The following is a 25,860-nucleotide window of genomic DNA, read 5'->3' on the forward strand; positions in this document are numbered from 1 at the left end:
ATCAATAGAAAGCAATTCGGTACTACAACCAGAAAGTCCGTGAAAGGAACTTAAGGGTCGAGGACCTAGCCTTGAGAAGATTAGAAGTAACAGAAAAGAAAGCAGCTGTGGGGAAGCTAGCGCCAACCTGAAAAGGTTCATTCAGAATCGCCAAGGTAATCAGACCTAGGGTATATCGAATTGAAGATCTGCAAGGGAACTCGGAGCCTCACACCTGGAAGATCCAACATTTAAAGAGGTATTTCTCGTAAAAGTATACAATATAACTGCTATTCTTAATGATATGAATAAAATTGCCATCTTCCCCCCTCCTATTAGTATTCCTGAGCAGGTATCGAAATCCTCAATGAGGTAGGTGACTGATTTTAGAACATGACTGCTGGCATTACAAAACTGGTTGAGGAGATGAAGACCCCAATGAGGTAGGTGATTGGTCTTGGAACATGACTGCCGACACCACAAAACCCGTTGAGGAGATAAAGATCCTAATGAGGTAGGTGACCGGTCTCGGAACATGACTGCCGGTACCATAAAACCGGTTGCGAAAATGAAGCTTTCAATGAGGTAGGTGACCGGTCTCGGAATATGACCGCCGACACTATAAAACCAATTAAGGAGATGAAGACCCTAATGAGATGGGTGACCGGTCTCGGAATAAGACTGTCGACACCACAAAACCAATTGGGGAGGGATAAAGGCCCATCATGAAGGTCTAACAACAGCAAGGTTATAAGCCTAAGGAAAGGCAAACTGAGAAATACGCTACCGACCTAAGAAAGGACCTCAGCACACATAAAACTCAACAAACAAACAAGAACCTGGCTCTGACCTCACAAAAGGGCCCGGATCATAGGAACGCAAGTGAAAAAAAACTTGGGTCCAACATCACCAAAGGGCACGAATCATAGGAATATGAATAGAAAACCTAGGTTTGACCTCACTAAAGGACACGGATCACAGGAATATGAATAGAAAACCTGGGTTCGACCTCATCAAAGGGTACAAATAATAGGAATACGAACAGAAAATCTAGGTCTGACCTCACCAAAGGGCATTGATCATAGGAATACAAACAGAAAACCTAGGTCTGACCTCACCAAAGGCCACGGATCACAAGAATACAAATAGAAAACCTGGGTCTGACCTCACCAAAGGACACGAATCACAAGAATATAAATAGAAAGTCTAGCTCTGACCTCACTAAAGAGCTCGGATCATAAGAAAACGAGATGCCAATCTCATGAAAGAGCCCGGTGTATAGAGAAACTAGCCTAAGGAATGATGCTCGGCACATGAAAAATTAACCTAAGGCATTATAGTGCCAACTTCATGATAGAGTATTGCTCACTGAAAGCTAATTTAAAGCTTATGGAGCCAAGACACCACGCAAACCTCAAAAATGAGCTCGATGCTCCCAAAGCCCAAAATCAAAATAAAAGCAAACCTTATCATTAAAATCTAGAAACAAGCACGCGAAGGACATAATACAAATAAGGCATAACCTAGAAACAATACGAATTGAGATGAAGGGCTGCATAAAAATTAAACCCAGATGGCCAAAGGCTTCAAAAAAAAAAAAAAGGCATTCAACAGACAGGAAAAATAATACAACAAGTAAAACGAAATACAAACAAAATAAGTTAACGAGCTACCAACTCAATGCAGTTCACATTCTATATACATAAAAACAGCTTAAGTATGGAAATACAAGCAAAGTAAGTTAACAAGCTGCCAACTCGGTGCAGTTCACAGGCTATATACATAAAAACAACCTAAGTATGGAAATACAAGTAAAACAAGTTAACAAGTTGTCAACCCGGTACAATTCACAAGCAATATACATAAAAACAATCTAAGTGTAAAAATGCAAGTAAATTCAATAAATAAAAAAAATAAATAGATAGAGAGAAAATAACAAAAACTCAAAATTTTATTAATTGTTGGAGTGAGTTACAGATGTTGGATGAGAAGGGGGAATAGAACTAACTAAATCATTTATAGGGTTATTTACAATATCTTCCCCCTGAGGTCTAAAAGGCAAGCGAGGAGCATTCTTAGGCAAATGGTTGTCATCCTCTTCGTAGCACACCTCCTCACCGTAAGAGTCCACTTCAGGGGCTCGCAGGTCTGCCAACGGAGTGGAAGGGGCATCCCTAGCCGATTTAAGGCCCTAATTGTAGCCCGAAGCGAACATGTGGAAGGCCTCCTTGTACATTCTATCCTTCATCTCCACAGAGGCCTTATACTCCTCTAGTCGTGCTTCGCAGGCCTACTGAATCTTGTCTTTCAACTCTGCAGAGTCCTTATACTCTTGCAAACGCTCCTCACAAGCCTGCTAGACCATGTTCTTTGCAGCCCTAGTATCTCTCAGTAATACAGAACACCTTTCTTTCAGATCAGTGATCTCTTGGCGGAGTTATTGTTGCTGGAGGCAATACTCCTCTGCTACCAAAGCCATGCCTTTCAGGTCCTCGATGTATTTATTGAGCTTCTGCTAGAGGAAAATAGCATGAGTTAAGGCCTCCTCATGCTGGGCCCTAGCCTTATCATGTTAGTGGCAGGACTCCTCCAAAGAGAAGAGTTATGCTAAGGCCTCGTCTCGCTGAGACTCAACTGTAGAAACTCGTTGGGAAGCTTGGGCAAACTTTTCTCTCACCTTCCCCAGTTGCTTGGTGAGGTCCTCGATCTGCCCTTGGAACCCAATGATCTGTGTGCGGGCCTCAATCAATGGCAACAATATTCTTATCCCGGTGCTCCTCAGTAATGCGCTGCTCCATCGATCTCTAGAAGGACCGATTTTAGGCATCAATTTCCATGAATTTCCCGAAGGCCTACCACAGAAAAACAAGAACAAAGTTAGAAAAATAAGAACAAAGTTAAAAAAAGTTAAAGGAGTCAAAATTATCCTTGAGAAGAGCAAATGACTTACTATGAGGAACATATCCTTCAAGCTATCCCCGAGGTCATCCAGAGGATGAGAGCTGACAATTGCCCGTTGCTTAGTGGAGTAGGCAAGGTGGCTGACAAGAGCTAGGAAACGGGGATCAGAGGCATCCAGGATTCCCCCAAACATCTTCTCACAGAGTATCTTGGCTGCTGAAGCTGGCGTAGACTCAGGGGTCACTTCAGCGGCATTCAAGAACTCGTTATCTGGAGCAGACGATAGCTTCTTCACTACTTTCTTCACCTTGTCAACTGGGCGAGGAGGGGGTTGTCCTTGTAGGCTCCATAGTATGATCCCATTTAGTAGCCTTGCTTTCAGTAGCAGGCTCTGAGGTCCGGGTCCGCTTGCTAGCTGCCCTCCAATCACTATAGCCCCCACAGCCTAGAGAGGTGGAACATCCAAAGGGGCAACTCTAGTGCCCTTCTCCAAACTACTCTCGGCGGACTCGTTGAATGCGATGGGCTCTTTGGAAGTCTGTTTAGGAGCAGCCAGAGTTTTAGCCAGAGCCGATGCTTTGGCAGGAACGAAAATCCGCGAGGCTACAGATCGAGAACCCTCTACTGTAGGCACCAATGCCAAAGTAAGGGCAAGGGTAGTAGAACGGTTCACAGCTGCTGGGTCCACCGCTTGAAAGACCTACCGGTTTACATCGGCCACTGTCTTATTGGCCTTAAAGGCCACTAGAGTTGCCTTCATGCTTTTTTGAGACAGGGTAAAGTTCTTTGGAAGCTTGATAGTATCCATAGATGCGGTAGAAGCTGAAAAGAAAATACCAATCCGGTTAAAATTTAAAGCAACAAGAGAAAAATGCAGTGAAAAAGAAAAACAGAAAAATAACAATACCAGCTTTCCGGAAGTCCCAAAGGTTGAACGTGAACATGCACTTCTCGACGTCATACTTCTTCTTTATAGAGATTAGTCGAAGAAGGCAGGCTTAGTCCAACAAGGTCAACTTGGAGAAGTCGTTGTAGCCCTGATGGACTTCCCCTCAAGAGAGATCAACATCTCCGTTGATCCCGAGCTCTCTTTTAGCTCAACTACCACAAAGGCCTCAGCCCAGCCTTTTATCGAGTCCTTATACCTAGAGAAGATGGATAACCCTGCCCGGTGACGAAAATAGTAGAACCTATGGTTGGACTTGACGAGGCGAAAGAAGGTACAGAACAACACAACAGAGGGGAAAAAATCCAGTACAGATAGACGGACTCAAAGCAGCACATGAATAGAATGGAATTTGGAGACAACATATGGGGAGTCACCCCGAAATGACGGAAGACTTTGATGAAGAAAGAGGTAAAAAGAAAAGTCAGCCTGAAATCCTACTGCTTGACAAAGAAGACTAAGCTGCGCCCCTACTGAGCATCTATTAAGCCTATAGGGGTGGGATTGGGAAGGACAATCCTTTCATTAGGAAAGAGAGCCCTAATCCTATAGATGGTGGTATCAACGTATTCGTTGGAGAAGTAATGAGAAAAGGAAGAAGGGGTGATGGAAGACACTAAACCTACAACATTAGGAACTTGGGTAAAGGGGCACTTGATGACTACTAGGTATTGGATACCAGACTATGATTGAGCCCACATAGGAAGGCCAGGCCGTAACTCTATCAAAACCCAATATACAGGTCTGTCCTCCAGTATGCGGCCCAAGTCTCGCTCGGTGGGCTGGACAAGGCAAGGATCAACCCCAAGTGAAGGAGGTGCAGTCTAATCGACTTGACGGATTCATAGGGCAATAAATTTCTAGACATCCGGGATCGTATCAACATGGCGCTAAAAGGAATTAAATGGTCGTTGACGATAGGAAAAGACACAGTATGTCCATACGCCCCACATGATAATAACAGGATATATAGTACAGGACGGTAATTATGCGTCATTGAAGAATAAAAAAATAAAAAAATAAAAAAATAAAAAAATAAAAAAATAAAAAAATAAAAAAATAAAAAAATGAAAAAAGGCATGAGCTAACTAGAAAAAGCTTAAAAAAATTCATCGCCCTCTGTTGATTTCAGTACATCAATATCCATATGTGATTTTTAAACTTTAAATTAGTAAAGATTAAATTAAATTAAGTTAATTATATTAAATTTAGTTTTAATTAGCTTGAAAAGTTAATTTTAATTAATTTTTTACGTTTAAATTAAATCCATTTGATTTCCACGAAGAATTTGGCACAGTATATCCTATAAATACAAGGGAGGACGGGAGGGCCCTGCACGTTAATCCGCATCACATGCATCCGCTGTGCGCTGCATCAGAACAAACCCACTACCCCCACCACACCATCCCATGTGGGAGACAATCTCACACACACAAAACACAGTTCAAATTGTAAGCTTATGTCCCAATGCGGACCCCACCACCGACACTCCATTTCCTTCCAATTTCCCTCCTTTTTTTTTTTTCTTTAAATATTTCTCTTTTTCTTTATCGGCTTAGTATTTAACACAGTACTGCACTCACACACAAATCCTCTGTACCGCACTTAAATATTGCGCCACGCCATTCCTCGTCGGCTCATCATTCACTTGCTTCTTCTCCCTTACTCTCTCACTTTACAGTCCATCGCTTCCTCTCTCTGCCTTTCATTTTTTGCTGCGCGAGATAATTACGAGGGTTTTGATTGGTAAATATGCCGCTAAGCTTAGCGGGAAGAGTTGCTGTTTGTACCTTGTTGTGTGTCGCTGTCTCTCTTTTTGCCAATGTTGGAGCTGAAGATCCGTACAGATTCTTCAACTGGAATGTTACTTATGGAGACATATACCCACTAGGTGTTCGCCAAACGGTTTGTTTGAATCTCCACTTGTATTCATTTCTTCTGATCTGGGTTATGGGTATTTTTTAGTTTTCAGTCGTTTAAGTGATCGTCTATGTTTGTTTTCACAGGGTATTCTTATCAATGGACAATTTCCAGGCCCTGATATTCATTCAGTTACGAATGACAATCTTATTATCAATGTGTTCAACAGCTTAGATGAGCCTTTTCTTCTCTCCTGGTAACATTTCTTCTTACGCTGTCTCTTTTTCTCCCGTGAACTTTCCCTATTTGCAAAGAATAATAGAATATGCGCAAAGTGCAATGATTTGCGCGCCCTTGGTCCAAAAGACAAATCCACCCATTTATTCCTAGTTTCTTGCCTTCCTATGCGAGGGTATATAAGTATTTTTTCGAATGTTAATTTGAAGAAGTTACCCGAGATTTGATAATAGATTTATGATTAAGAGAACGTCTGCTTCACACGACCTTTTCCTGCTTTTTGTTTTAAACAAATGCTATAAAAAATGAGAAGCTTTTTAAGTTCATTTGAGTCAGTGAATGCTTAAAGGAGTGCTAACTTAGATCTGAAATTCTGGGTCATAGATATATATATATCCCGCTATTAGCGCCATTAATGGCGTGTATGTTTTCTTTCTTTCTGTGGACTCTCTGATTCACGTCCTGCTGTCACGTATGTATGTCGTTATCACTTGTGATATTAAGGGAGAGTTAAGATTTATTTAAGTGTATAAAAGCGACTTTTCCATGATAATATGAGACATGTTCGCTGTTGTTAGACTACCTAATTAAATCTGCTGTCTATTTCAGTTTTAGCTGTCTTCCACTCTGGATAGGCCATAGCTCTCTCATCTTATCGTTTGAAGTGGGGAATGGGGATACATAAATTACTAGCTTTCATATTTAATCTTCAGACACCTTTTCTTGCTTTCAGGCATTTTACTATAATGGATTCGATTTAGTTGAGAGTTTAATGAACTCAAGTTGCTTATTAAAGAACACAAACACATTGCAGTACTAAGCAAGTAATCGATAATAAAGTAAAAAGTTTTCCGTATTCCGTTATTGGGTTGTAATAAATCACCATTTCTATAATAATCTATAGTTTGTTTCTGTGATTTATATAGGAATGGAATTCAACAAAGGAGAAACTCATATGAAGATGGTGTTATCGGAACCACATGCCCAATTCCTCCAGGAAAGAACTTTACATACATTCTCCAAGTCAAGGACCAAATAGGAAGCTTTTATTATTTCCCATCTCTTGCATTCCACAAGGCCGCTGGTGGTTTTGGAGGCATCAGAATCCTCAGTCGCCCAAGAATTCCAGTCCCCTTCCCAGATCCCGATGGCGATTACACTGTTCTTATTGGAGATTGGTACAAGTCTAATCACACGGTAATTAACCACCATAGCCTTCGTTTTTTTATTCTTGATGAAACTTTGGCTTTAAAATGGAAAGGTTGCTACTCAAATTTGTGGGGTCCTAAACCAAAGGGACTTCAACTCTTTATTAGGATCAGTTATATCCATCCATGACGCTTTGCGATCGGTGGCCTGTGTCGGTAAGCTAAAATGAGGTAAGCATTTGATGAGTGTTGCTAGGCTAGCTCTAGCTGGTTCTGCGTGCTTTTTTGTATCTGACAGCTGGGCCGCCTTTTAGGTCCAGAAAGTCGAAATCCCGTCACGACAAATTAACTAGATTAGGGTTGGAAGATAAACCACGCAGAGAAAATTTTCCTGTGGATTTCATTTGGAAACTTTTGTTGATACGAGTGCCTTAAGTGTATGTCTTTGTCTTCCCTGGAAAATTTTTAAATGGTTCCGTCCATAATAGATTCAAAATATTTAAAAATATATTTTATTTCATTTTTTTAAAAGAGAAATTCATTAATAAGCATTTTTGGTCTACAATGCATCAGATTGAGATAAGTTTTTCCTTATTCCATATGGGATTTTGCAAAAATCGTGAGAGAATAATCTTATATATTTTTATATTGCATGTTTAGACTGTCCAATCCACAGTAAATCTAGTGTGAATCCAAGTTGTGCGGGATTAATTTAGTCAACTTTTGTATAGTGTGCACATTGTGGGTCCCCCTGACAATTAGGTTTTTCTCGTCTTGCATGTGCTTTCCACTTTTTGCTATCTCTCTGGGCCACCACGTGTTTGTTGAAAATCCTTAAATGTGTTTGCTTGCAGATGATTGGGTCTACATGGATTTAATATTTTTTACATAAATTAGATCCGTACAAAATTTTCCCAAGTATTCATTGAATTAATTAACAATAATAATGTATTAAATCTTGAGTTTTTACAGGTTTTGAGGGCTCACTTGGATCGTGGTAAGAAGCTGCCTTTCCCGGATGGAATTCTCATCAATGGTCGCGGACCCAATGGTTATGCACTTACTGTCGAACAAGGTAGATGATCAACCTCATCGATGATCCAATAACCTTAAACATTTACGAGGAAGTCTCAAACTGTTCGGTGCATCTGTTGCAGGCAAAACTTACAGGCTTAGAATATCAAATGTTGGGTTGCAACATTCACTTAACTTTCGGATTCAGAACCATAAAATGAAGTTGGTAGAAGTGGAAGGAACACATACTCTTCAGACCACCTACTCTTCACTTGATGTTCATGTTGGCCAATCTTACTCTGTTCTAGTAACAGCTGACCAGCCTGGTCAGGACTACTACATTGTGGTTTCCTCTCGGTTCACCACTCCGATCCTCACCACTACTGGTGTTCTTCACTACAGTAACTCTGCTGGTCCAGTTTCTGGTCCACCCCCTGGTGGACCCACCATTCAGATTGATTGGTCTCTCAACCAGGCCCGCTCAATTAGGTATATGTTCTTATCAATCCCACCATTCTATGCTCCTTTTGGGCCTGATCTGTTTTTCCATTGAAACCTATGGGTCAATTGGTACCAAACTTAGTTACGTCTTGTTAATTATGTAAATTTGTTTGGTAGACTCCAGAGGGTAACGGGTCGGGTCGGGTCCGATCCACTGAATTAGGACGAATTTAAATAAATTATAATTAGGTTGGAGGTGAGTTCAAATTTAGAAAATTATACCCATAAGGAGTTCGAGTTTAAATTTTATATAAATTATTAATTAAAATATATAAAATTAAATTAAATAAATTATGATGTTTTTCGTATAATGACCAGGTAACCACCCGTTTACATCGGTAATTAAAATGTTGCATGTTGGTCTCTTCATTATATGGGTCCTGTATCATTAATTTTTTTTAGCGTTTATGAATTAATCCTAATTAATTTGTCCTTGTCCGACATGATAAACTTAGAGCGGCTGAATTTTGACAATTGTTTCCACTTTCCTATGAATGTTGTTCAAATTACACGTGCCTTGTTTCAGGACCAATCTCACTGCAAGTGGACCAAGGCCAAATCCTCAAGGTTCATATCATTATGGTATGATCAACACAACCAGAACTATCAGGTTCGCAAGTTCTGCTGGCCAAGTAAATGGAAAGCAGAGATATGCAGTGAACAGTGTGTCCTTTGTCGCACCAGACACCCCACTAAAGCTTGCAGATTACTTCAAAATTCAAGGAGTTTTCCGCGAGAATAGCATATCAGACAAACCTTATGGAGGTGGAATTTATCTTGACACATCAGTTTTGACAGTTAATTACAGAGAGTTTGTAGAAATTGTATTTGAGAACAGTGAAAACATTGTCCAAAGCTGGCATCTTGATGGTTACAGTTTCTTTGTTGTTGGGTAAGCACATAGTCTACAAGGTGTTTGTTCTTTTTCCCCAATACCCTTAACTTTATTTTTGATTGGACAAGCAAAAATCTTCAAATGCAGTATGGATGGAGGACAGTGGACATCAGATAGCAGGAACCAGTACAATCTCCGAGATGCAGTTGCACGATGCACCACTCAGGTGAGAGACGAAAACCTCCTTTCAATAATCATAAACAAAATTCATTTGCTGTCTTGTCTCATGTTTGGGTGGTGAACTTCTGAATGGTGAGTGCAGGTATATCCCATGTCATGGACAGCTATTTACGTGCCACTCGACAACGTAGGCATGTGGAACTTAAGGTCAGAGTTCTGGGCTCGCCAATACCTTGGGCAGCAGCTTTACTTGAGAGTTTATACAGCATCAACTTCACTGAGAGATGAATTTCCCATTCCAAAGAACGCACTCCTTTGTGGTAGAGCAAGCAGTCGGAGCACACGACCTCTCTAAGCTATAGCCAAAATAGTGGTTGTCCTTGACCATTTAAGGCGGCTATGGAGAAATGAATGAAGAGAAGCTACTTGGTGCTTGTTTTCTTGTTGGTTGCTTTGCTTTAGGCTAAACTAAATATGGAGGAGCATATGATATATGTACGATTAGAACTCTTTTAATGACTTCAGCTCGAGGTCACATTCTTTTCCACTAATGATTGTATTCCCTTCTATATCTATATTTACTGAGGTTATTATTATTATACAATGCATTAAGGCCAGTTCATTCTCAAGCTGGCTTGGCTTCGGTAATTATTGAAAGTTTATATTAATATGGATTATTGAGTTGCCCGTCTATAATAGCTTCTGTTTTTCCTTTGAAATTCCTGGTAATTTGGTAGACCATGGGGCTAGTTAAGTTTGGGTAACTAAACCAAGAGTGCTAGTTCAGTCATTGGTGGTATTTAGGGTGTGTCTGACTAATAGTGTCAGACATGCTAAAATTTTTTCTGAATTTCCAATAAAATTTTTCCTTATAAAAAAATTAGGGTGTATCTTGCTGAGGGTACCTTATGATTATTTACACTGAATTTTACACATTTTTCAATTTCATTATTCCTAACTATTTAGTAGGCATATTGATAATTAGAGACATGAAAAACAAAATCCCAACCCATGGCCAAGAAGCATGATATGAGATCTTTTATGAACATTTAATTTAAGTCAATAAACTTATTTGTGAAAGATTTTAAAACTTTATGAAAAGAAAGGTGACATTACTTATTTTTCCATTTCCTTTTCATCTTTCCATTTCCTTTTCATCCTCAAAGGCTTAGAGCGTTTGAAATTGAGTTTGACATTCAAAAAGTGCTTTTTTTTTTTAATTTTATTTTTTGAGAAAACACCATTTTAAATGTTGTGGGAAAAAGCTGTTTGAAAAAAAAAACTGTTTTGTTATTTTGAGAAAGTGTTTTTTCTAACGGCAAGCCATTATAAATAAAGATTTCAATATTGAAAAATAAAAATATATAATCCTTTCTCATATTTGAGTGTATATATTTAATTAATCTAAAAATATCACATAAATTAAAATGTAACAAATTTTATTTATAAAAATATATTAATCACTTCTTATTAATTAGGTATATAAATACTTTGTGGTGTTCTAAGATCCAAAATAATGAGGTTTACAGTAGTTGTGTGAGTTTAGATAGAGATGAGAGTATTCATCTCCTTTTATTTCTTTCCATTTGTCTGCTAGTGACGTTTAACGGTCTCTTTGCTACAGTGCCACCTGTCTATGTCACGTGGGTCCGTACATACGAAAGTGTCAGAGCCTCTCTCCACGCCAAGCGACCATTTAATTCCCCTTGACGCACATGCGGGCAGGGCTGCGAAGTGACTGGGCCTGCTATCCTTTCTCATGTCATGTCACTGGGCTGGACTTTTCCTTGTTGGACTTGGATTTGCGGGCGACTGGCCTGTCCCGTGTGTCTGGGTCAGGGCTGGAGATGCTGGACCGATCGTTCAGAGAAGGTTTCACGGGCTTTGGACTAGCACTGTCTTCTTGGGTCCGGCCTTACCCTGGGGTGGTGAGTCCCGGCGGTCATCAATTGTCCCTTTACCTCCTCAGCAGTTATTGCATGAGTGATGAGGGGGTAAATCCCTAGAACTCATTATGACCGCATGGCCCGAGAACGGTTCCCATCAAAACATCTCTTCCTTGCCTTACTGTTTTCAAAATTCAAATCCCCCAAATCTTCACAAAACTCTTCCTCTCCTTCTGCTCTCTGTGTGCTCCATCTCTCTTGTTTTCCTGCCAAACTGTCTTCAAGGTACATTTCTTATACTGCAATGGACAATCCCAAGCTACCCGATGTTATGAATTTAGAGTCCAATGTCACTCCTTCTTCTCTCACAACCCTCTTCTCTCGGAAGTATTTGGATACTCCTTTGTTTCGGATTAGGGCTCCTCATCGCAACGAAAGGATCGTTCTTCCCGATCCTCCTCCCTCTAGTCTTGTTGATCCTCAGAGGGACCATAGCCTAGTCTTTTTTATCAAACAACGTGAGTTTGGCTTAACCTTCCCTTTCTCTCCGTTCTTTGTTGAGGTCTTCCGGTACTTCGGAATAACTCCTCGTATGCTTACTCCCAACTCGATTCTCTTCATGTTCTCCTTCGAGTCTGTCAGCCTGAGTTGGGATTTCACTCCTACAGCTCGTCTGTTTTCCACCTTTTTTCGCCTAGTCTGGGCTAGCCAATATTTTTACTACTTTGCCCCCCGAAGAGGGTTGTTCATCTTCTCGGGACACAAAGATTCTATCAAAGGCTGGGCAGAGGGGTTCACCGTGGTAGAGCTGAAGGGAGGTCCCGGGTTGTCCTGGCAAGTAGATCTCCCCTGGAGGGACGTGCTCCTAGGCTATAATGACCTTCCTCAGCTGACCCTCTCTGAGCAGATTGGCCTTCTCATATTGACTTCTGTTAAGCGGAAGTATGATGTTGAGAAGTGTATATTTGTGTCTAGTCTTCAGGACTGCAAGGACGCGGGTATTCGCTTTGTTGATGTCTTGTATTCCCTTATTTTGTCTTTTATTGAATATATTTTTAACTTGTTTTGATTATTTTTATTTTCTGGAGCTTCCGACCTCTCAATGGAAAAGATCAAGCCGCCAAAGAACTTTGTCTTGTCCCGGGAAAGCATGAGGGCCGCTCTGGACGCCTTCCGAGCTGGCCCGTCCGTGGCTGATGCGACTCAGGAGGTTGCCCAGATTATCTACCCCAAGTCAGCTGGCCGAGTTGTTTCTCCTGCCCCAGCTTCTTCTCGCGCTCTGGTGCCGGGCTCCAAGGATTCTCAATCTAGGGCTCCCAAGGCATCCAGTCGCAACCAGACTCATTCTTCCTCCAGATCTCCTGTGGCTCCAAAGTCTAAGCCAGCCTCAGCCCCGACCTCTCAGGAGCTTATAGTCATTAAGGAATTAGCTGAGGATGCTCTGCAGGGAGGGATCGAGGTCACTCCTACTACTGAAGACGTTCCCAAGGAAAGTACCGAGGTCGTCCCTGCTTCTGAAGTTATTCCCCAGGGTAGCACCAAGGTCCTCCTGTAACGACCCAGAAACCGGACCGCTACCGGCGCTAGGATCCAGGTAAGCATAAGGCCGCCGGGACCCGTAGCAAGCCTAACATTCATCCTGTAAACCTGTTTAATCCCATACATGATCCACACATGCATAAAAATTAAAACTTTCTCAACATTCATTCATCAACATAAACTGTAAACATTTTTCTTTTCCCTTACCAAGCTCAACCTGTGCATGCACATAACCATAAACATAAACCACTCACTGGAGCCCTCAACAAATGCTCCAATGGGGTACCACATCATATATTAAGCTTGGTTAAACATAAACATCATTAAACAATTATGATCATGTACTAGAAGGGATTAACATCACACTATGGTCAAGCACAACTCTAAACTTCCATAAGCCTCATTACATTGCAATTCTATACCATACTTTTACAGGACTGTACTATACATAACATATCAACATTTATCATGTCTACACTAGCTATTACAAGACCATAACTTCATTACTCTTGCTGACCTCCTGATCTACCCTGTACCTGTAAACCTGGGGGATATAGGGGAAAGGGGTGAGCTACTAGAGCCCAGTGAGCAGAATACTAAAACATTTAAAACATATGCCATCATGTAATGCATCATATCACAGACAAATCACATCAAGGGTAAACCTGTCACCAAATAGTCCCAGCATCATATCCGTGCTAGGCCATAGAATGGGGTCCTGGTCTTCCTGTCATATCATAACATTACTTACCATTGCCCCAGGGCCTCATCTGGGCACCTGGTCTTCGCGTTCCATACCGTGCCAGGCTGTAGAATGGGGTCCTGGTCTTTCCTCAGGGACTAATTGGATCATACAGCATTCACCCACATCCACAACAAAGAATGCAGTGCAACATATTCGTGGATTCTAATGCAACAACCTATTATATCACATGGCATTCGTGATGCATGATTCATGCTCAAACTTGCATTAATTTAAAACATAAGGTTTATTCTACTCACCTCAGGCTAACTCTGACAATGAACTGCAGCAGCTGACTCACTACTGGGGTCCTCGGTTCCTTGGGTCCGAACCTACACAAGTGGACTCAAATAAGGGACCAAACATACTAGAACATGACTCTAAAAATATCCCCCAAAAACCCCCTAAAATACCTCAAAACAATCAAAGAATTCATGCAAAGGAGGGCTGAACAGGGCACTTTCGACGGCAGGTTCGGTGGCCGAAAGTCCCTCTAGAGCCGAAAGTCATGCAGGTTCGGCGGCACCTTCGGCGGCCGAAAGTGCCCTCCAGAGACGAAAGTCCATTTTCGGGGGCAGGCTTCGGCAGCCGAAAGGCGTGCCTCACAAACAGGTTCGGCGGCCGAAAATCCTTTCGGCTGCCGAACCTGGTTTCTCCCAAAGGGCAGAAACTCAGCTCTTCAATGCACACTTTCCTCCCAAACCTTCCAATCAAGCATCCAACTCTCTCAAAGCATGCATACACACATACATCAACACCTAGGGGTCTCAAACTATCCTAAACCCCAACTACAACACATCAAACATACACAAATATCATACATTGTCCACAAGTTCACATAAAACCTAACCAAGCTCAACTATCCTAAACATGCATTTCTACCCCATGAATCAACTTAAAACTTACTTAAAACATAAAATGAGTTCAAGATTGGCTCTTACCTCTTGAAGATCGAGAGAGAGACGACCTAAACTTGGAGAACCAAGGAAAAGAGCTCCTGAGTCTTCAAAGCCTCAAAACTTGCTTAAATGCTCAAAAATCTTCAAAACAAAGTGAAATCTCATGAAAATTATAAAAGATTTGTAGGAAGAGACTCAAAATCGGCGAGGGACGGCGGAGAACTCACCTTGGCCAAAAATGGGGAGAAAAGCTCGCCCATTCGGACAAGGGCCACTTTTGGGGGCCTAACGTGCCTCCGCATGCATGCCATGTTCGGCGGCCGAACATAAGGTTCGGCGGCCGAACCTGGACTTCCCTCACTTATGCCTTCGTGGGCCTAAAGCACTCCCGAAGTGCATGCATGTTCGGCGGCCGAACCTGAGTCTTCCTCTCAAGACCATTTTCATTCAAAACTTAATTTCTTTCTTGCTTAAAACCATAAAATACATTAAAACATTTTATGAAAACATGGTTTTACCCTTCTAGAGGTTTTCGACATCCGAGATTCCACCGGACGGTAGGAATTCCGATGCCGGAGTCTAGCCGGGTATTACATTCTCCCCCCCTTAAGAACATTCGTCCCCGAATGTTCACCAAACAAACATAGCATGGCATAAAACATAAACATTCATACAAAGCACATAAAAAACTCACCTTAGAAGAGATGAGGATATTGCCGGAGCATAGACTCCCGTGTCTCCTAGGTACACTCTTCGATGTTGTGGTGATTCCAAAGGACTTTCACCATCGGGATTTCCTTGTTCCTTAGCTTTCTGATCTGAGTGTCTAGAATCCGTACTGGCTGTTCAACATAGGTGAGATCCTCTTGGATCTCCACATCAGGCTCACTAAGAACCTTGCTCGGATCCGACACAAACTTTCTCAACATGGAAACATGGAAAACCGGATGGATTCTTTCCATCGAAGTAGGCTAGTCCAGCTTGTACGATACATTCCCAATCTTTTGCAAGACTTCGAAGGGTCCAATGTATCGTGGAGCTAGCTTACCTTTCTTCCCAAACCGAATCACCCCTTTCATTGGAGACACCCTGAGCAATACCAAATCCCCCTCCAGAAACTCTACTTGCCTTCTGCGGATATCTGCATAACTCTTTTGCCTGCTTGCAGCAGTCTTGATCCTTTCTCTGATGATGGGTACCACTCTGCTGGTGATCTCTACTAGCTCAGGCCCTGCCAAGGCCTTTTCTCCTACTTTTTCCCAATAGACAGGCGACCTGCACTTCCTTCCATATAAAGCTTCATATGGGGCCATCCCTATGCTGGCATGATGGCTGTTATTGTAGGCAAACTCCACTAAAGGTAGATGATGCCTCCAAGAACCGTCAAAATTCAGCACACACATTCTAAGCATATCTTCTATTGTTTGGATGGTCCTCTCTGATTGTCCGTCCGTCTGAGGATGGAAAGCAGTGCTAAAATCTAACCTGGTACCCATAGCGTTCTGCAGACTCCGCCAAAACCGGGAGGTGAACTGGGGCCCTCGATCAGACACTATTGAAACAAGAACCCATGCAGCCTTACCACTTCGTCCACATACACCTGCGCCAACTTATCCACCGAGTAGTTGCTCCTGACAGGGATGAAGTGAGCAGATTTGGTCAGTCTGTCCACAATCACCCATATGGAGTCCAATCTGTTGGACGTTGCCGGTAACCCCACCATGAAGTCTATAGTTATATTCTCCCATTTCCACTCTGGAATAGGTAGTGGGTTAAGCATTCCAGTCGGCTTCTGATGTTCCAGCTTCACCCTCTGACACACTTCGCAGGCTGACACAAACTGTGCCACTTCTCTCTTTATAGCTGGCCACCAATAAACCTTCTTCAGATCTTGATACATCTTGGTGGCTCCAGGGTGAACACTGTATCTGGCATTATGAGCCTCTCTCATAATGTCTCCCTTCAGCCCTACGTCATCTGGTACACACAATCTGTTTCCATAGCGGAGGATCCCCTTGCTGTCGAATCTGAACTCACTATCTTTGCCTGACTGAACAGTCCTGGCAATCTTCACTAACTCTGGGTCCTCGTGCTGTTTCTGAGCCACCTGCTCCAGAAACACGGGTGCCACTCTCATCTGGGCAACTAAAGCACTTGTACCAGACAACTCTAACTGTAGACCTTCATTGATGAGCTCGAAGAACTCCTTCACTACTGGCCTCCTCTCTGCTGATATATGGGACAAACTGCCAAGTGATTTTCGGCTTAAGGCGTCTGCCACAACATTCGCCTTACCCGGATGGTACTGGATCTTGCAATCATAGTCACTGAGCAGTTCTACCCATCTTCTCTGCCTCAAATTCAGCTCTCTCTGACTCAGGATGTACTGCAGGCTTTTATGATCTGTGAAGATCTCACATTTAACCCCATAAAGGTAGTGCCTCTACATCTTGAGTGGAAAGATTACCGCTGCCATCTCTAGGTCATGTGTAGGGTAATTCAACTCGTGCTTCTTCAGCTGCCTAGAAGCATAAGCAATCACCCTTTCATTCTGCATTAGCACACAACCCAGTCCCACACGGGACGCATCACAATACACTGAGAAGTCTTCATTACTAGATGGCAGAGCTAACACTGGTGCTGAAGTCAACCTCTTCTTTAGCTCCTCAAAGCTCTCCTTACACTGGTCGGTCCACACAAACCTCTGGTTCTTCTTAGTCAGTCTGGTCATGGGAGCTGCAATTTTAGAGAAGTCCTGAACGAACCTCCTGTAGTAACCTGCTAAACCCAAGAAGCTTTTGATCTCTGTCACAGTAGTGGGCCTAGGCCAGTTTGCTACAGCTTCCACTTTCTTGGGGTCTACCTCGATTCCATTTTCTGACACCACATGCCCCAATAATGAAATGCTCCTCAGCCAGAACTCACAGTTCGAGAACTTGGCATACAAGCCATGTTCCCTCAAGGTCTGCAAAACCAACCTCAGATGATGGGCATGCTCCTCTGCATTCCTGGAGTACACTAAGATATCATCTATGAAGACAATAACAAAGTGATCCAGGTACTGGTTAAACACTCTGTTCATGAGATCCATGAATGCTGCAGGGGCATTGGTTAACCCGAACGGCATCACAAGGAACTCAAAATGCCCATATTTGGTCCTGAAAACTGTCTTCGGTACATCCTCTTCCCTTATCCTCAGCTGATGGTACCCTGATCTCAGATCTATCTTGGAGAAACAACCTGCTCCTGCTAGCTGGTCGAATAGATCGTCGATCCTTGGCAACGGGTACTTATTCTTGGTAGCGACCTTGTTCAACTGCCTGTAGTCGATACAAAGTCTAAGGGATCCATCCTTCTTTCTCACAAACAATACTGGAGCACCCCAAGGTGAGGTACTCGGTCGAATGAAGCCCTTGTCTACCAGCTCTTGCAATTGCTCCTTAAGCTCCTTCAATTCTATTGGTGCCATCCTGTAGGGAGGGATAGAGATCGGTCTGGTTCCAGGCATCAATTCTATCTCGAACTCTATCTCCCTAGCAGGTGGTAAACCTGGCAGCTCGTCTGGGAAAACATCTAAGAACTCTCTGACCACTGGCACAGAGGCGGGCTCTCTGACATGACTATCCAGCTCTCTCACATGAGCTAGAAAACCCTGACAACCCCTCCTGAGCAGCCTATGAGCCTGAAGGGCTGATATCAAACCTCTAGATGTACTCCCCCTGTCTCCTCTGAAGACAACCTCTGACCCATCCTGACATCTGAACCTGACTATCTTGTCTCTGCAATCCAAGGTAGCGCCATGGGTAGATAACCAGTCCATCCCTAGAATGACGTCAAAATCTGTCAAATCTAGAACCACAAGGTCGGTGGACAGGCATCTTCCCTCCACAAAAACTGGACTACACTGGCAGACTGACTCTGCCACTGACGGGTCACACTTGGGTCCACAGACCCATAGGGGACACTCTAACCCAGAGACCATCAATCCCAACCTCTCGACGGCCCTCGGAGCAATGAAAGAATGAGATGCACCAGGGTCCAATAATGCATACACATCGGAACAACCAATGATGAGATTACCTGACACCACGGTGTTGGATGTGTTTGCCTCCTGCTGAGTCATGGTGAAGATCCGTGCCGGAGCTGATGGACCCTCACCCCTGAAACCCGCTGAAGAGGAGGTTGCCCCTCTCCCTCTGCCTCTGCCACTAGTCTGAGTCGCGGCTGGAGCTACTGGCTGTGCCACACTACCTGAAGCTGTCTGCTGAGACTGAGCCACAAAAGCTGCCCTAGGACACTTCCGTCCCATGTGTCCCTCCTGCCCACATCTGAAGCAGGCTGTCGTCCCCACCAGACATACTCCTTTGTGTGGCTTCCCACACTTCTTGCATACTGCATTATCTGCACCTGAGCTCGAACCACTCCTTAATCCCAGACCAGACTTGATCTTGCTCCAGAACTTGTTCTTCTTAGACTTGGCTTTACCCCATCTCTTACTGCCTGAACTCAGAGAAGAAGGGTCTAACTTTCCCTCACCTGGGGTCTTGGAACCAGAAGGCTGTGCCACTGACTTCTTGACTTTCCCCTCGATTATTGCACTAGCCCTCATCCTCCGAGCCATATCCACTATGGCATGGAAATTCTCCCTCTCTGCTGACTGAATCAAGGAGGAATACCTGGAATGGAGCTTCATGATATACCTCCTTGACTTTTTCTGATCTGAATCCAGATTCTGCCCAGCAAACGGCAACAGCTCCAAGAATCTGTATGTATACTCATCCACACTCATCTCATCTGTTTGTCTCAGCTGCTCGAACTCAATCATCTTCAATTCTCTTGAATTGTCAGGGAAAGCCCATCCTGCAAATTCATTTGCAAACTCCTCCCATGATAGGCTGTCCAACCTTGGGTTCACATAGTTCTTAAACCACTCTCGGGCCTTCTTGCATTTTAGTGTGAACCCAGCCATCTGAATGGCTCTACTGTCATCAGCTCCTATCTCATCTGTAATTGTCTTGACCCTCTTGAGGTACACAAACGGGTCATCACCGGTTTCAAACTGGGGAGTACCCAGCTTCATGTAATCGGTCATCTTCACCTTGCTCCCCCCAGATGAGCTAGGTTTTGGCATTTGGGTTTCTGGGACAGTAGGTGCTGCTAGTGGTGGAGGAGGTGCAGCATCCCCTGGGGTAGGGTTTGCTGTACCTGGATAGAAAGATGGGGGTGGGTACATAGGGTACTGTGGGTACGGTGGGTAGAAAGGTGAGTATGGCATCTGAGAGGGATAAGGGTTAAAACTGGGGTAATCTAATGTACCTCCCATCGAATACCCGGGATTATGTGAAAAGGGTGGGTAATAAGGTGGCTGAACAAATCCCGAGGCCTGAGTGCCTCCTTGGGACTCTCCCATTCCCTCTTCTGACATACTTACTCCGAGACTGCCATCCCTCCTCTGATCCACATCCATCTGATCCCCCACATCCTCTGACATATCCCCTTGCACTGTTTCCCTCACTGATCTGCTTCTACCCAGATCCAAAGACCTTCTAAGGTCTCTTACTGCTCTTCCTCTGCTGGACCTACTAGACATTGCCCTAGGCAATGCAGGAGGACGGGCATCAGTGCCCTCGTCCTAGGGTGGTACTCCAGTCAATCGTGCAGATCGACGAGTTCCTCTCATCCTGTTTATTGAAAAACAGCACACATCACATAAACATTAGCATCAAATGGTTCATGTGCAAACACATGAACCCGCATCACATACATCACATACATAGCATATCATTAATGCACATGCATAAAATCATGGCATTTCACATCAACATTCAAGACAGGACTCTTTATCCTATCCTAGTGGACATGATCTTCCTATTGTGCTTGACCTTCTAGAACATCTATGAGCCCGACACTCTAGGTCCGACCATATGAACCTAGGGCTCTGATACCAATCTGTAACGACCCAGAAACCGAACCGCTACTGGCGCTAGGATCCAGGTCGGCATAAGGCTGTCGGGACTCGTAGCAAGCCTAACATTCATCCTGTAAACCTGTTTAATCCCATACATGATCCACACATGCATAAAAATTAAAACTTTCTCAACATTCATTCATCAACATAAACTGTAAACATTTTTCTTTTCCCTTACCAAGCTCAACCTGTGCATGCACATAACCATAAACATAAACCACTCACTGGAGCCCTCAACAAATGCTCCAATGGGGTACCACATCATATATTAAGCTTGGTTAAACATAAACATCATTAAACAATTATGATCATGTACTAGAAGGGATTAACATCACACTATGGTCAAGCACAACTCTAAACTTCCATAAGCCTCATTACATTGCAATTCTATACCATACTTTTACAGGACTGTACTATACATAACATATCAACATTTATCATGTCCACACTAGCTATTACAAGACCATAACTTCATTACTCTTGCTGACCTCCTGATCTACCCTGTACCTGCAAACCTGGGGGATATAGGAGAAAGGGGTGAGCTACTAGAGCCCAGTGAGCAGAATACTAAAATATTTAAAACATATGCCATCATGTAATGCATCATATCACAGACAAATCACATCAAGGGTAAACCTGTCACCAAATAGTCCCAGCATCATATCCGTGCCAGGCCGTAGAATGGGGTCCTGGTCTTCCTGTCATATCATAACATTACTTACCATTGCCCTAGGGCCTCATCTAGGCACCTGGTCTTCGCGTTCCATACCGTGCCATGCCGTAGAATGGGGTCCTGGTCTTTCCTCAGGGACTAATTGGATCATACAGCATTCACCCACATCCACAACAAAGAATGCAGTGCAACATATTCGTGGATTCTAATGCAACAACCTATTATATCACATGGCATTCGTGATGCATGATTCATGCTCAAACTTGCATTAATTTAAAACATAAGGTTTATTCTACTCACCTCAGGCTAACTCTGACAATGAACTACAGCAGCTGACTCACTGCTGGGGTCCTCGGTTCCTTGGGTCCGAACCTACACAGGTGGACTCAAATAAGGGACCAAACATACTAGAATATGACTCTAAAAATATCCCCCAAAAATCCCCTAAAACACCTCAAAACAATCAAAGAATTCATGCAAAGGAGTGCTGAACAGGGCACTTTCGGCGGCAGGTTCGGCAGCCGAAAGTCCCTCCAGAGCCGAAAGTCATGCAGGTTTAGCGGCATCTTCGGTGGCCGAAAGTGCCCTCCAGAGACGAAAGTCCATTTTTGAGGGCAGGCTTCGGCAGCCGAAAGGCGTGCCTCACAGACAGGTTCGGCGGCCGAAAATCCTTTCGGTTGCCGAACCTGGTTTCTCCCAAAGGGCAGAAACTCAGCTCTTCAATGCACACTTTCCTCCCAAACCTTCCAATCAAGCATCCAACTCTCTCAAAGCATGCATACACACATACATCAACACCTAGGGGTCTCAAACTATCCTAAACCCCAACTACAACACATCAAACATACACAAATATCATACATTGTCCACAAGTTCACATAAAACCTAACCAAGCTCAACTATCCTAAACATGCATTTCTACCCCATGAATCAACTTAAAACTTACTTAAAACATAAAATGAGTTCAAGATCGGCTCTTACCTCTTGAAGATCGAGAGAGAGACGACCTAAACTTGGAGAACCAAGGAAAAGAGCTCCTGAGTCTTTCAAGCCTCAAAACTTGCTTAAATGCTCAAAAATCTTCAAAAAAAAGTGAAATCTCATGAAAATTATAAAAGATTTGTAAGAAGAGACTCAAAATCGGCGAGGGACAGCGGAGAACTCACCTTGGCCGAAAATGGGGAGAAAAGCTCGCCCATTCGGACAAGGGGACCCTTTTATAGGTGGCTGGCCAGGCCACTTTTGGGGGCCTAACGTGCCTCCGCATGCATGCCATGTTCGGCGGCCGAACCTGGACTTCCCTCATTTATGCCTTCGGGGGCCTAAAGCACTCCCAAAGTGCATGCATGTTCGGCGGCCGAACTTGAGGTTCGGCGGCCGAACTTGAGGTTCGGCGGCCGAACCTGAGTCTTCCTCTCAAGACCATTTTCATTCAAAACTTAATTTCTTTCTTGCTTAAAACCATAAAATACATTAAAACATTTTATGAAAACATGGTTTTACCCTTCTAGAGGTTTCCGACATCCGAGATTCCACCGGACGGTAGGAATTCCGATGCCAGAGTCTAGCCGGGTATTACACCTCCCTACTGAGAAGGGCACTTTTGAGGGTGGAGTTGAGGTCGTCCCAGCTGGCAAGGGTGCCTTTGAGGCTGAGGTCGTCCCAACTAGTAAGGGCACCTCTAAGGATGGGGCCAAGACCAAGGCCATCTCTACTGCTCCTCGTTCCAAGAAGACCGATGCCAATGGTGGCATTACTCTCAAGGAAGCCACTAGTAAACGGGCTCCTCCTACGAAGGTTCCTCCCACGGCTCCTGCTTCCAAAAAGGATCGTGTTTCTAAGAAGCTTGCCCCAGCTCTCCCTCCTAGTGAGAAGAAGAATCTGTGGAGTTGCTATCTTTTGCCCCAAACAACGAGGTCTGGAACGCTGATGAGATCTCTCCCCAGTCCACCGCGACCACTGTTGCCGAGTTGCTGCGGGAGAGGATGTTCGGTGGGATCACTGATGCCTCAGACCCACATTTACTTGCTCTCACCAGCCTTCTAGCCTGCTATACTCAGGAGCAGGTGGCTTTTCGCTCCCGGACTCAAAAGGAGCTAGGGGACAGTCTCCGAGAGATGCTCCTCATGGTGAGTTACTTCATCATCTTGAGTTGTTTTTGTTTTTGTTATTTTTCTAATCTCGTTTGATATTCATTCCTTCTACCAGGTGCTGGGTGTCTTTATGGAGATCGATGCTCGTGATCAGTCACTTCAGAGCTCGATGGATTGCATGATTGAGGAGGCCCGCCATGAGGAGAACCTTGCAGCTATAAGTGATGCTAGGAGTCAGCTCGCTGCCATCCAAGGTCATCTGGAGACCCTTAGGGGTGAGTTAGCCCGGGCTCAGGAAGATGTCAGGAAAGCTGATGAGAGGGCAGCTGCAGTAGAGTCTCGCCGTAATGAAGCCTTGGCAAAGCTGTCCTCTATGGAGGATGCCCGGCGTGAGAGGGATGAGGTCGTGGTTCAGCATGACGAGGCATGGCGTCAGTGTGAGGCGGCCAAAGCAGATTGTGATGATGTCTAAGCCCGTTGTGAGACGGCGATATCCCAGAGGGATGAGGCCCTAGCTCGAATTGTTGTCCTTGAGCAGGAGCTTAGCAAGTGCACTGAGGACCTGAAAGGTCTGACCTTGGCAGCAGAGGAATCAAAACTTCGACAACAACAGCTCTGCTAAGAGGTTCAGGCTCTAGAAGGGAGGTGTTCTGCCCTACTTGAGGACGCCAAGCTCACTAAGGATAAGGTCTAGTTGGCATGCGAGGAGCGCCTACAAGAGTACAAGGGATCTGCTGAGCTGAAGGCTGAGATCTATCAGGCTTGCCAGAGGTGCTTAAAGGAGTACAAAGACTCTTCTGAGTTGAAAATTGAGATCAAGCAAGCCTGTAAGGATCACCTACAGCTCTATAAGGACTCCTCTGAACTGAAGACCAAGATCGAGGAGGCCTGCGAGGCGTGACTTACGGAGTTCAAGGCTTCAGATGCAATGAAATAGGAGATATGGAGCAGAGCCTTCCGCATGTTCACCTCCGGGTTTAACCAAGGTCTGAAGACAGCTAGGGATGCCCCTTCCACACCATTAGCCTGTCTCCAAGCTCCAGAAGTTGATTCTGATGGGGAGAAGGTGTGCTATGGGGAGGACGATAACCCATTACCTAAGGGTGCTCCTTCTTTGCCAATTGGACCTCGAGAAGAGGGTGATGGGCCTCAGGGACCTCGACAGGGTGATGATGGGTCCTCCATAGATGGCTCTGGATTTCTTGCAAGGGGTGCTGAGCTCCCAAGGGATGTTAATGTACATAATATAGATGATGATGTAATTACTGAGGTTGAGCCTCTTAGTATTATTTTGCCAGATGTAATTGTAGATAAGTGAATAAATAAAGACTATGATTTCTTTCTTATGCTTGTGTTGTCTTTCTTCCTTTTTATTTCTTTGTCCTTTCTCTCTGTTGCCTAAGTTTTATGATGATCTGGAATCGTATGTCTTGATGATGGGTGACATTTTTACCTCGACTTGTGTTTTTCTAATACTTGGATTATTTTCCATTTGCATCACTTTGTGGTCTTGTCGAGCTGCCTATATCTTTTTAAAGCTGGAGCTCTTTTCTTCTATTGGATCTATGAAGTCTTTCTAACTTAACATACTAAAGAAGACTTTTAACAACATGTGCTCTTAGCAATTCCTCAACTCACTTAACTTTGTGTAATAAATTAAATTGCTTCTCCTATGACTTTACTAATTGAGCTGGCCTAAACTGAGGACTCAACATCAGGTTGAGTTTTTCATTCTGTGGGTGTTTCTTATTTGGATGAGGTCAGCCTATCTTTTGGTTCACGAGGTCTTTGATGAGCTCAGTTATATACAACATTTAGAGAAATTGTAATACTCGGCTAGATTCCGGCATCGGAATCCCTACCTTCCGGCGGAATCTCCGTTGAAATCTGGAATTTCTGAAGATGCCAGAGGCGTCTAGAGGGGTAAAATGTGTTTTCTAAAAGGTTTTTACTGATTTCATGGTTTTAAATGAAAAAGGATTTGAGTTTTGAAATGAAAAGACCAAGGAGGCGTTTGCCAGGTTCGGCCGCCGAAAGTGAAGTTCGGCCGCCGAAAGTGAAGTTCGGCCGCCGAAAGTGAAGTTCGGCCGCCGAACATGGAAAGGCTTCGGGAGTGCTTTTGGCCTCCAAAATTCTTGTTTGAACGAGCCAAGGTTCAGCCGCCGAAAGTCAAGTTCGGCCGCCGAACATGCATGAGTTTAGGGGGCACGTTAGGCCGCCAAAGGAGGTTTAGCTGGCCGCCTATAAAAGGCTCTCAGATCGGAAATGGGCGAGTTTTCTCCCCATTCTCGAGCTCAGGTGAGTTTTTGTCCTCCCTTGGCCGTTTTCATGTTCTTTCTTCATCTCCTTCATGTTTTCATGAGTTCCATGGTGGTTTTGAATAGTTTTCAAGCTTAGATCGAAGTTTTGGGAGCTTGGAGCTTTTGGAGCTTGGATTCTCCACACCTCCGAGTTAGGGA

The 25,860-nt window shown here is 43.8% G+C and overlaps 1 protein-coding gene across 1 annotated transcript; it reads left to right on the plus strand.

The window, feature by feature from the left end:
• The first annotated feature begins 5,398 nt into the window (after positions 1 to 5,398).
• On the plus strand, positions 5,399 to 10,249 carry LOC110615854 (L-ascorbate oxidase homolog). The gene is made up of 8 exons (XM_021758026.2): positions 5,399 to 5,731; positions 5,833 to 5,942; positions 6,850 to 7,120; positions 8,044 to 8,146; positions 8,229 to 8,574; positions 9,113 to 9,478; positions 9,569 to 9,647; positions 9,744 to 10,249. Exons 1-8 carry the CDS (start codon positions 5,579 to 5,581, stop codon positions 9,954 to 9,956), a joined length of 1,641 nt encoding a protein of 546 aa, XP_021613718.1. The 5' UTR covers positions 5,399 to 5,578; the 3' UTR covers positions 9,957 to 10,249.
• The last annotated feature ends 15,611 nt before the right edge of the window (positions 10,250 to 25,860 follow it).

This window comes from Manihot esculenta, chromosome 5 (genome assembly GCF_001659605.2).
Source record: "Manihot esculenta cultivar AM560-2 chromosome 5, M.esculenta_v8, whole genome shotgun sequence".
Classification (NCBI taxonomy): Eukaryota; Viridiplantae; Streptophyta; class Magnoliopsida; order Malpighiales; family Euphorbiaceae; genus Manihot; species Manihot esculenta.

Bases quoted from the DNA above. Each gene is read 5' to 3' on its own strand.
- LOC110615854 (XM_021758026.2), top strand. From the start codon at position 5,579: ATGCCGCTAAGCTTAGCGGGAAGAGTTGCTGTTTGTACCTTGTTGTGT. The intron at 5,943-6,849 runs GTAACATTTCTT...TGATTTATATAG, and splicing joins GAGCCTTTTCTTCTCTCCTG to GAATGGAATTCAACAAAGGA. The intron at 9,648-9,743 runs GTGAGAGACGAA...TGGTGAGTGCAG, and splicing joins TTGCACGATGCACCACTCAG to GTATATCCCATGTCATGGAC.